The 12,322-nt window shown below is 44.3% G+C and overlaps 1 protein-coding gene across 1 annotated transcript in view; it reads right to left on the bottom strand.

Moving 5' to 3' along the window:
• LOC311107279 (endoplasmic reticulum-Golgi intermediate compartment protein 1-like) overlaps positions 1-12,322 on the bottom strand; it is a gene marked incomplete at its 3' end in the record, with an annotated part of 41,382 nt that overhangs the window by 13,244 nt on the left and 15,816 nt on the right. Inside the window, exon 3 of the mRNA XM_084149759.1 lies at positions 376-448. Within this exon, the coding sequence (XP_084005885.1) occupies positions 376-448 (73 nt within the window). The remainder of the gene's footprint in view (positions 1-375; positions 449-12,322) is intronic.

Below are 12,322 nucleotides of genomic sequence, written 5' to 3' on the forward strand. Positions count from 1 at the left end.
CACCGTAATAGTTAAGGGTTAGGATAGCCAAGTACAACTAACCTAACCCATGATCTGTGGTTAAGACAGGAGATATATTGGTGTATTGGACTTACAGTTCATTGGCTATGAGTGATGTCTGTTCTGACATCTGGATTTGGGATTATTTCTGTCTGTGTGTTTTAGGGAAAACCCCAGATGAAGACCAAGAGCCAGAACAATAAAGATACTGTTTTATTAACTTCCACTGAATCTCCTCTCTATGGGTTTTAAACCACAGGAAATAATGTGCTCGTCAGGTATTTTTAGTATTTAATGTGTCAGTGGAGGTAGAGGTGGTGTGTGTGTGAGTGTGTGTGTGTGTGTGTGTGTGTGTGTGTGTGTGTACGTACTTACATTTCAGTGGCTATGAATCCCTTCAGCTCAGAGAGGAACAGGAACAACATGAAGACACAGCAGATGATGGAGACTGTGGAGGAGAGGAGTTAGATTTGTTCATTGAGAGGTACACACTGCTATTAAACCAAATAAATGATTTGGGGCTGGGAACCACCCCATTTTGGGTCGCAGTCCATCAGCCTAGAACTTCTAGAACCTTCTAAAGCTTCCATAATCTACAAGAGAATAAACCTCAAATGTGCAGTAGTTTCTAGCTTTGGCCATAGTCCATTACTAGGCTTGGGCGGTATTCCGTATACGAAGGAATTTGGAAAAAGGCACTGGATGGTTTTTCAAAATCGTCAAAATTCTTTATTTGACGTTTTTCAACCAATCTGAATATTTTTTAGCTACTTAAAAAGTAAATACCTGCAGTCAAATTGTGCAATATGTTAGGAGATGAAGCAGATCGCGTTCTTCATTTCACCGGTCACATTATTTTACATTATGAAGCTTACCGTCGTTTCCCAGAACAGTTGAGCCAGTCATGTGTTTGTTCGTAAATAGCACAACAGGAGAAAGTGGGAGCTGGTGAGTCCATAGTGTGCTATATCTATCAGTGAGTCTCTGCTGGTGAGTCCATAGTGTTCTATATCTATCAGTGAGTCTCTGCTGGTGAGTCCATAGTGTTCTATATCTATCAGTGAGTCTCTGCTGGTGAGTCCATAGTGTTCTATATCTATCAGTGAGTCTCTGCTGGTGAGTCCATAGTGTCCTATATCTATCAGTGAGTCCATAGTGTTCTATATCTATCAGTGAGTCCATAGTGTTCTATATCTATCAGTGAGTCTCTGCTGGTGAGTCCATAGTGTGCTATATCTATCAGTGAGTCTCTGCTGGTGAGTCCATAGTGTTCTATATCTATCAGTGAGTCTCTGCTGGTGAGTCCATAGTGTTCTATATCTATCAGTGAGTCTCTGCTGGTGAGTCCATAGTGTCCTATATCTATCAGTGAGTCTCTGCTGGTGAGTCCATAGTGTCCTATATCTATCAGTGAGTCCATAGTGTTCTATATCTAGTGAGTCCATAGTGTTCTATATCTATCAGTGAGTCTCTGTTGGTGAGTCCATAGTGTTCTATATCTATCAGTGAGTCCATAGTGTTCTATATCTATCAGTGAGTCCATAGTGTTCTATATCTATCAGTGAGTCCATAGTGTTCTATATCTATCAGTGAGTCCATAGTGTTCTATATCTATCAGTGAGTCCATAGTGTTCTATATCTATCAGAGAGTCCATAGTGTCCTATATCTATCAGTGAGTCCATAGTGTTCTATATCTATCAGTGAGTCTCTGCTGGTGAGTCCATAGTGTTCTATATCTATCAGTGAGTCCATAGTGTTCTATATCTATCAGTGAGTCTCTGCTGGTGAGTCCATAGCGTTCTATATCTATCAGTGAGTCTCTGTTGGTGAGTCCATAGTGTTCTATATCTATCAGTGAGTCCATAGTGTTCTATATCTATCAGTGAGTCTCTGCTGGTGAGTCCATAGTGTTCTATATCTATCAGTGAGTCTCAGCTGGTGAGTCCATAGTGTTCTATATCTATCAGTGAGTCCATAGTGTTCTATATCTATCAGTGAGTCTCTGCTGGTGAGTCCATAGCGTTCTATATCTATCAGTGAGTCTCTGCTGGTGAGTCCATAGTGTTCTATATCTATCAGTGAGTCCATAGTTTATATATCTATCAGTGAGTCCATAGTGTTCTATATCTATCAGTGAGTCCATAGTGTTCTATATCTATCAGTGAGTCCATAGTGTTCTATATCTATCAGTGAGTCCATAGTGTTCTATATCTATCAGTGAGTCCATAGTGTCCTATATCTATCAGTGAGTCCATAGTGTTCTATATCTATCAGTGAGTCTCTGCTGGAGAGTCCATAGTGTTCTATATCTATCAGTGAGTCCATAGTGTTCTATATCTATCAGTGAGTCCATAGTGTTCTATATCTATCAGTGAGTCCATAGCGTTCTATATCTATCAGTGAGTCCATAGTGTTCTATATCTATCAGTGAGTCCATAGTGTTCTATATCTATCAGTGAGTCTCTGCTGGTGAGTCCATAGTGTTCTATATCTATCAGTGAGTCTCTGCTGGTGAGTCCATAGTGTTCTATATCTATCAGTGAGTCCATAGTGTTCTATATCTATCAGTGAGTCCATAGTGTCCTATATCTATCAGTGAGTCCATAGTGTTCTATATCTATCAGTGAGTCTCTGTTGGTGAGTCCATAGTGTTCTATATCTATCAGTGAGTCCATAGTGTTCTATATCTATCAGTGAGTCCATAGTGTTCTATATCTATCAGTGAGTCTATAGTGTTCTATATCTATCAGTGAGTCCATAGTGTTCTATATCTATCAGTGAGTCCATAGTGTTCTATATCTATCAGTGAGTCCATAGTGTTCTATATCTATCAGTGAGTCCATAGTGTTCTATATCTATCAGTGAGTCTCTGCTGGTGAGTCCATAGTGTTCTATATCTATCAGTGAGTCTCTGCTGGTGAGTCCATAGTGTTCTATATCTATCAGTGAGTCCATAGTGTTCTATATCTATCAGTGAGTCCATAGTGTTCTATATCTATCAGTGAGTCCATAGTGTTCTATATCTATCAGTGAGTCCATAGTGTTCTATATCTATCAGTGAGTCCATAGTGTTCTATATCTATCAGTGAGTCTCTGCTGGTGAGTCCATAGTGTTCTATATCTATCAGCGAGTCCATAGTGTTCTATATCTATCAGTGAGTCCATAGTGTTCTATATCTATCAGTGAGTCCATAGTGTTCTATATCTATCAGTGAGTCCATAGTGTTCTATATCTATCAGTGAGTCCATAGTGTTCTATATCTATCAGTGAGTCCATAGTGTTCTATATCTATCAGTGAGTCTCTGTTGGTGAGTCCATAGTGTTCTATATCTATCAGTGAGTCTCTGCTGGTGAGTCCATAGTGTTCTATATCTATCATTGAGTCTCTGCTGGTGAGTCCATAGCGTTCTATATCTATCAGTGAGTCTCTGCTGGTGAGTCCATAGTGTTCTATATCTATCAGTGAGTCCATAGTGTTCTATATCTATCAGTGAGTCTCTGCTGGAGAGTCCATAGCGTTCTATATCTATCAGTGAGTCCATAGTGTTCTATATCTATCAGTGAGTCCATAGCGTTCTATATCTATCAGTGAGTCCATAGTGTTCTATATCTATCAGTGAGTCCATAGTGTGCTATATCTATCAGTGAGTCTCTGCTGGTGAGTCCATAGCGTTCTATATCTATCAGTGAGTCTCTGCTGGTGAGTCCATAGTGTTCTATATCTATCAGTGAGTCTCTGCTGGTGAGTCCATAGTGTTCTATATCTATCAGTGAGTCTCTGCTGGTGAGTCCATAGCGTTCTATATCTATCAGTGAGTCTCTGCTGGTGAGTCCATAGTGTCCTATATCTATCAGAGAGTCCATAGTGTTCTATATCTATCAGTGAGTCCATAGTGTTCTATATCTATCAGTGAGTCCATAGTGTTCTATATCTATCAGTGAGTCCATAGTGTTCTATATCGATCAGTGAGTCCATAGTGTTCTATATCTATCAGTGAGTCCATAGTGTTCTATATCTATCAGTGAGTCCATAGTGTTCTATATCTATCAGTGAGTCTCTGCTGGTGAGTCCATAGTGTTCTATATCTATCAGTGAGTCTCTGCTGGTGAGTCCATAGTGTTCTATATCTATCAGTGAGTCTCTGCTGGTGAGTCCATAGTGTTCTATATATATCAGTGAGTCTCTGCTGGTGAGTCAGTGTCATCATCAGCGTATACAGTGTGTTTTTAAGCCCTGGATTTCTAGCCCCTCGATTTTATTGTTGGATCTGATTTTAATAGCTAACATTTTGATGGCCATAATAAATAGATATGCTGATAGTGGACAACCTTGTTTTACTCCTCTTGACAGTTAAAAACTTTTTGAGAAGTATCCATTAGTTACTATTTTACACCTAGGGTTACTATACATAACTTTAACCCATTTTATGGGTTCTCCAAAATTGAAATGTCCAAGCATTTATATATAAACTCCAGTCGTACTTAATCAAAAGCCTTTTCAAAGTCAGCTATGAATAGCAGGCCTGGTTTCCCAGATTTTTCATAGTGTTCTATTGTTTCCAGTAATTGCCATCCAGCCCTGGAGTTTTCCCGGACTTAACGGCTTTAATTGCATCAAGAAGTTCCTCCTCATAACTTCAACCCATTGTATAAGAGATTCTCCAAAATTGAAATATTCCAGGCATTTACATGTACGCCGCATTCGGAAAGTATTCAGACCCCTTGACTTTTTCCTCATTTTGTTTCGTTACAGCCTTATTCTAAAATGGATTAAATAGTTTTTTCCCCCTCAATCAATCTATACACAATACCCCATAATGACAAAGCGAAAACAGGTTTTTAGTTTAGTTTTGTGTGCAAAGCTGTCATCAAGGCAAAGGGAGGCTATTTGAAGAATTTCAAATATAAAATATATTTTGCTTTGTTTAACACTTTTTTGGTTACAACATGATTCCATATGTGTTATTTCATAGTTCTGATATCTTCACTATAATTCTACAATGTAGAAAATAGTCAAAATAAAGAACAACCCTTGAATGAGTAGGTGTTCACAAACTTTTGACCGGTAGTGTACATTACATTACCTTTCTCTGTTCAAGAGAGCCTACACCCACCCCACCCCACCCCCAGCCATCCCATCCTGCCTCTGTACCTTTGGCAGCATGGGAATGGTCCTCTTGCTCTTCTTGCCAGTTATTCAATTTGTGGAATTTCTTTCCTTCTTAATGCATTTGAGCCAATCAGTTGTGTTGTATGTCGGGAAAAAGTCCCCCTGTTTCTAGCTCCTAGCATTATTATTATTATTATAATATTATTGCAGTATTATTGTTTTTAAAAATGTTTTTTCGTACATTATTTGCTCAGAATGTTTCTTGTATTATTACCTACAGCTGAAAATAACTGAGATATTAGATTGGCTGTCACTCACCAGAAATTCGACTTCCCTGACCTGGATCTTTTGTTTGACCCGAGGGATGGAGAAGAGGAAGAAGAAGTTGGGCACTAGCCAGACAGGCATCATACCATCCACTGATTCAGAGTATATTACTCGCTAACGTTCAGTCCCTGGACAATAAAGTAGACGAGCTCAGGGCGAGGATCTCCTTCCAGAGAGATATCAGGGACTGTAACATTTTCTGTTTTACAGAATCATGGCTCTATCTGAATATATTGTCCACATCCATTCAGCCAATAGGGTTCTCCGTCCATCGTGTGGACAGGAAGAATGTGATTGTGGTAATGTACCAGGAACTCAAGGCCTTTTGTTCTCCCAATCTGGAATACCTTACCATCAAATGCCGACCCCATCATCTCCTGAGAGAATTTTCTTCGATCATCATCACTACCGTGTACAGTGCATTCGGAAAGTATTCAGACCCCTTGACTTTTCCACATTTTGTTACGTTACAGCCTTATTCTAAAATGGATTAAATTAATTATTTTCCTCATCAATCTACACACAATACCCCATAATGACAAAGCGAAAACAGGTTTAGACATTTTTGCAAATGTATTCCAAATAAAAAACAGAAATACCTTATTTACATAAGTATTAAGACCCTTTGCTATGAGGCTCAGGTGCATCCTGTTTCAATTGATCATCCTTGAGATGTTTCTACAACTTGATTGGAGTCCACCTGTGGTAACTCCAATTGATTGGACATGATTTGGAAAGGCACACACCTGTCTATATAAGGTCCCACAGTTGACAGTGCATGTCAGAGCAAAAACCAAGCCATGAGGTCGATGGAATTGTCTGTAGAGCTCTGTGACAGGATTGTGTTGAGGCACAGATCTGGGCAAGGGTACCAAAAAATGTCTGCAGCATTGAAGGTCCCCAAGAACACAGTGGCCTCCATTATTCTTAAATGGAAGAAGTTTCGAACCACCAAGACTCTTCCTAGAGCTGGCCGCCCGGCCAAACTGAGCAATCGGGGGAGAAGGGCCTTGGTCAGGGAGGTGACCAAGAACCCGATGGTCACTCTGACCGAGCTCCAGAGTTCCTCTGTGGAGATGGGAGAACCTTCCAGAAGAACAACCATCTCTGCAGCACTCCACCAATCAGGCCTTTATGGTAGAGTGGCCAGACGGAAGCCACTCCTCAGTAAAAGGCACATGACAGCCCGCTTGGAGTTTGCTAAAAGGCACCTAAAGGACTCTCAGACAATGAGAAACAAGATTCTCTGGTCTGATGAAACCAAGATTGAACTCTTTGGCCTGAATGCCAAGCGTCATGTCTGGAGGAAACCTGGCACCATCCCTACGGTGAATCATGGTGGTGGCAGCATCATGCTGTGGGGATGTTTTTCAGCGGCAGGGACTGGAAGACTAGTCAGGATCGAGGGAAAGATGAACGGAGCAAAGTACAGAGAGATCCTTGATGAAAACCTGCTCCAGAGCGCTCAAGACCTCAGACTGGGGCAAAGGTTCACCTTCCAACAGGACAACGACCCTAAGCACACAGCCAAGATGATGCAGGAGAAACTCCCCAAATACAGGTGTGCCAAGCCCAAGAAGACTCAAGGCTGTAATCGCTGCCAAAGGTGCTTCAACAAAGTACTGTGTAAAGGGTCTGAATACTCATGTAAATGTGATTTCAGTTTTTTATTTTTTATACATTTGCAAACATTTCTAAAAACCTGTTTTTGCTTTGTCATTATGGGGTATTGTTTGTAGATTGATGAGAAAAAACAGACAATTTTATTCATTTTTAATAAGGCTGTAACGTAACAAAATGGGGAAAGTCAAAGGGTCTGAATACTTTCCGATTGCACTGCATATTTATAATGTATACACATAGTTATTTCTTTGCTCAGAAAAATGGGGGCGGGCCAAATAAAATGACCCACAGGCCGCCTATTGAAGAACCCTGGACCAATCCGCTGATACTGACCTCCATATTTACATGTAACAACATCCTGTGTTGATAAAGTTAAATACAGGACGGAACTGACCTGACCCACCTCCAAAATGAAACCCTATTCCCTATACAGCGCACTACTTTTGACCCGATAGGGCTCACTATGTAGGGCATAGGGTTCCACTTGGGACTCAGCCCAGGTGTCTACCCGGTGTTCTCATGTTACCATGGAGACCACATGACCGCAGTCTGACGGTGAGTCACGGGGAGAGCTCTTTCTCAGCAAGGTGAAGCTTGTTTACGTGGCGAGTCTCCTAGGTACTCACCGGGTCATGTGACCTTGTGGTTGAGCAACGTCATTGGACGAGCTGTCCTGTGGTGTTCTAAAAAGGTGTGTGTGTGTGTTCTAAATATTTACATTAAAAAAGGTAATGTTTAACTAAGACAAAACAATAGAATGATATCAGCTACTCTAACACATAGCTAGAGCAGTCATCCAGGTTCATTACGGGACAGGTGATCTTTGCTCTACCTTCCAAGACGTGTGTATGAATGCGGGTGTGTGTGAGCGTGTGTAGGTCTTCACTATGGAAGGAGAGAGGAATCATGTTAGTGATGTCAGCTAGTGGAATCTGATCTCAGTAGTGAAATATTGAAATCAGAGCTCAACACTGGTGACACAGTGTAACTAAATGTTCCCGTGTTGACACGACGACAGTAGGTGTAAGTTCTACACTTCTGGTTATAAAGTAAATGTCGTGTTAACGTCTGTGGTGAAATCTAGGCTCAAGTTATAGGTCTGATCGTCTGGCTTATGGTGGGAAAACTAAAGCTCTTTTACACAGAACGTTTTTAATTCATTCAACTTGGCTGCCCAAGGAATATCTATTGACCCATATTTTGGCACCATAAAGTATTCATGTATCACGTATTTGTGTTGGAGTTGTTTGTTGGCTAACTTTGGGACTGATGAAACTAACCGAACATGGGTAGTATTTATTTAAATCAGTAAAATACCCTCATGGGGACTGAACCCACTGGCATCCAGCTCCAGAGAACACAATGTGGTGACCTTCAGGGGGGAGAGGAGGGTCTGTAGGGGGGAGAGGAGGGGGGAGGGTCTGTTGGGGGGGGGGGGGAGGAGGGTCTGTAGGGGGGAGAGGAGGGAGGAGAGTCTGTAGGGGGGAGAGGAGGGGGGAGGGTCTGTAGGGGGGAGAGGAGGGTCTGTAGGGGGGAGAGGAGGGGGGAGGGTCTGTAGGGGGGAGAGGAGAGAGGAGGGTCTGTAGGGGGGAGAGGAGAGGGGAGGGTCTGTAGGGGGGAGAGGAGGGGGGAGGGTCTGTAGGGGGGAGAGGAGAGGGGAGGGTCTGTAGGGGGGAGAGGAGAGAGGAGGGTATGTTGGGGGGAGAGGAGGGAGGAGGGTCTGTAGGGGGGAGAGGAGGGTCTGTAGGGGGGAGAGGAGGGTCTGTAGGGGGGAGAGGAGGGGCTGTAGGAGGTTCACTGTGGTCTACCTGTTCAGAGGAAAACAACAACTAACTGAACCCCTAGACAGTAGCATATGAAAGGAATGGCTACTGTAAGTATAAGCAATACTACGGTATCAATATGGTACCATCTGGTATAATAAATTACATCTGTGCCATATTTCTTTACACTTATTAAATAGCTTTTAGTCTTCACAAAGAGACTAGGGGTGCCACTCTGAGTACATTCTGTAGGGGCTAGGGGTCAGGGTTCAATATGGAGTTGGGCAAGACCTGGAGAGACTCACTCAGTCTCTATGACATCATAAGGGCTCCTCTTGTAGCTCAGTTGGTAGAGCATGGCGCTTGCAACGGCAGGGTTGTGGGTTCGATTCCCACGGGGGGCTAGTATGAAAATCGTATGAATAAATGTATGAAAAATGTATGCACTCACTAACTGTAAGTCGCTCTGGATAAGAACGTCTGCTAAATGACTAAAATGTAAAATGTAAAATAAGAATGTGACCTGCCTCCAGTGAGTCAGAGGGCAATGCGGTGGAGGAGATCTTCATCGGCTATACTTGGTGGGCTATACTCAGCCTTGTCTCAGGGTAGTAGGTTGGTGGGCTATACTCAGCCTTGTCTCAGGGTAGTAGGTTGGTGGGCTATACTCAGCCTTGTCTCAGGGTAGTAGGTTGGTGGGCTATACTCAGCCTTGTCTCAGGGTAGTAGGTTGGTGGTCTGTTGATATCCCTCTGGTGGTGTGGGGGCTGTGCTTTGGCAAAGTGGGTGGGGTTATATCCTGCCTGGTTGGCCCTGTCCGGGGGCATCGTCGGACGGGGCCACAGTGTCTCCCGACCCCCCCGTCTCAACCTCCAGTATCTATGCTGCAACAGTCTATGTGCCGGGGGACTAGGGTCAGTCTGTTATATCTGGTGTTATTCTCCTGTCTTATCTGGTGTCCTGTGTGAATTTAAGTATGCTCCCTCTAATTCTCTCTCTCTCTCCCTCCCCTCCCGGAGGACCTGAGCCCTAGGACCATGCCTCAGGACTACCTGGCCTGATGACTCCTGGCTGTCCCCAGTCCACCTGGTCCTCTCTCCCTCCCCTCCCGGAGGACCTGAGCCCTAGGACCATGCCTCAGGACTACCTGGCCTGATGACTCCTGGCTGTCCCCAGTCCACCTGGTCCTCTCTCCCTCCCCTCCCGGAGGACCTGAGCCCTAGGACCATGCCTCAGGACTACCTGGCCTGATGACTCCTGGCTGTCCCCAGTCCACCTGGTCCTCTCTCCCTCCCCTCCCGGAGGACCTGAGCCCTAGGACCATGCCTCAGGACTACCTGGCCTGATGACTCCTGGCTGTCCCCAGTCCACCTGGTCCTCTCTCCCTCCCCTCCCGGAGGACCTGAGCCCTAGGACCATGCCTCAGGACTACCTGGCCTGATGACTCCTGGCTGTCCCCAGTCCACCTGGTCCTCTCTCCCTCCCCTCCCGGAGGACCTGAGCCCTAGGACCATGCCTCAGGACTACCTGGCCTGATGACTCCTGGCTGTCCCCAGTCCACCTGGTCCTCTCTCCCTCCCCTCCCGGAGGACCTGAGCCCTAGGACCATGCCTCAGGACTACCTGGCCGGATGACTCCTGGCTGTCCCCAGTCCACCTGGTCCTCTCTCCCTCCCCTCCCGGAGGACCTGAGCCCTAGGACCATGCCTCAGGACTACCTGGCCTGATGACTCCTGGCTGTCCCCAGTCCACCTGGTCGTTCCAGTTTTAACTGTTCTGCCTGCGGCTATGGAACCCTGACCTGTTCACCGGACGTGCTATCTTGTCCCGGACCTGCTGTTTTCAACTCTCTCTCTCTACCGCACCTGCTGTCTCGAACTCTAAATGCCCGGCTATGAAAAGCCAAGTGACATTTACTCCTGATGTACTGACCTGTTGCAACCTCTACAACCACTGTTATTATATTTGACCCTGCTGGTCATCTATGAACGTTTGAACATCTTGGAGAAAAATCTGGCCTTAATGGCCATATACTGTTATAATCTCCCCCCGGCACAGCCAGAAGAGGACTGGCCACCCCTCAGAGCCTGGTTCCTCTCTAGGTTTCTTCCTAGGTTCCTGCCTTTCTAGTGAGTTTTTCCTAGCCACTGTGCTTCTACATCTGCATTGCTGCTGTTTGGGGTTTTAGGCAGGGTTTCTGTATAGCACTTTGTGACATCTGCTGATGTAAAAAGGGCTTTATAAATACATTTGAATGTCAAAGTTCACCCCTAAGATCTTCCCATGATATCATCAGGGATGGGCCAATGATGAATCAATATTGGTCATGATTAGGAAACTGAAACAAAACAACCACATAGTTGATCTCCTAGTAATCCCAGTGTGTAATCACAGTCAGACACGGTGACAGCCTGGTGACGGACAGGAAAACAACATGATACAACAACGAAACAAAGATTCCACTGGATTCCAGAGGACTGACTGACAGTTCTAGAATGCCTGAGGGCTGAGGGGGCGGGGCACAATTAATCATTAACATTCTCTTACACGTGGTTACGTTTCACCTGAGTAATGGTATCCACCTACCCAATGGCATCATGCACGTGTGCTTAAAAAGTAAGTTCAGTAATTAATTTAACATCTGAAAATGTTAAAACAGTACAAATCTGAAGGGGCACGTGACTGGACCAGGCAAAGAGTACATTTACATGTTAGTCATTTAGCAGACACTCTTATCCAGAGCGACTTACAGGTAGTGAATGCATACATTATTATTATAAAAAAAAAAAAATCATACCCCCCGTGGGAATCGAACCCACAACCCTGCCGTTGCAAACGCCATGCTCTACCAACTGAGCTACATCCCTGCCGGCCATTCCCTCCCCTCCCCTACCCTACCCTGTACCCCCCCCCCCCAGAGCTGACTGGGCAGGACGCTAGATATCGTCAGCGGAGGAGGAGAGAGCGTGTAGAGCAGGGAGGGGTAACTGCAGCCCCCTTTTGCCCGTGGACCAACTTCCTGTTGAGAGCTAGAATAATAGAATACACAAGGTCCAATTATCAGCAGTTACTCAATTAGCCCAGGTCAGCGAAAATGTAATGTTGATTGGTAAATTAGTCTAGTGGCCAGCTATCTAAACTTGTAGTAAGCATGGTCGAATTAGTTATCATATTAAAAACTGCAAACATTTGCCTCCACCCTATTTCAAAATGTGTAGAATTGCAGGAAATTAACTTTTAAACTAAAAATGGTTCTCTTTGCTGTCACGAGGGGGGCAGCTAAAATGTTTTGCTCGCAAGGTGGGGGTGGGGGGGTTATGGATGTGGTTATAGACCCACGAGCCACGGTTTTATTTGTGGCCCATCAAAGCTGAGAGAGTGATGGCCGCAGTGGCTCGTGGGTAAATATATATATTTTTGACATAGAATTAGGCATAATGATTATGACGCTAGATTGCAGGCAAAAGCTGTTTCTGGAGTTTTAAAAATTCAACCCCC

The sequence above is a fragment of the Coregonus lavaretus genome, assembly GCF_964263955.1.
Source record: "Coregonus lavaretus genome assembly, chromosome: 32".
Classification (NCBI taxonomy): Eukaryota; Metazoa; Chordata; class Actinopteri; order Salmoniformes; family Salmonidae; genus Coregonus; species Coregonus lavaretus.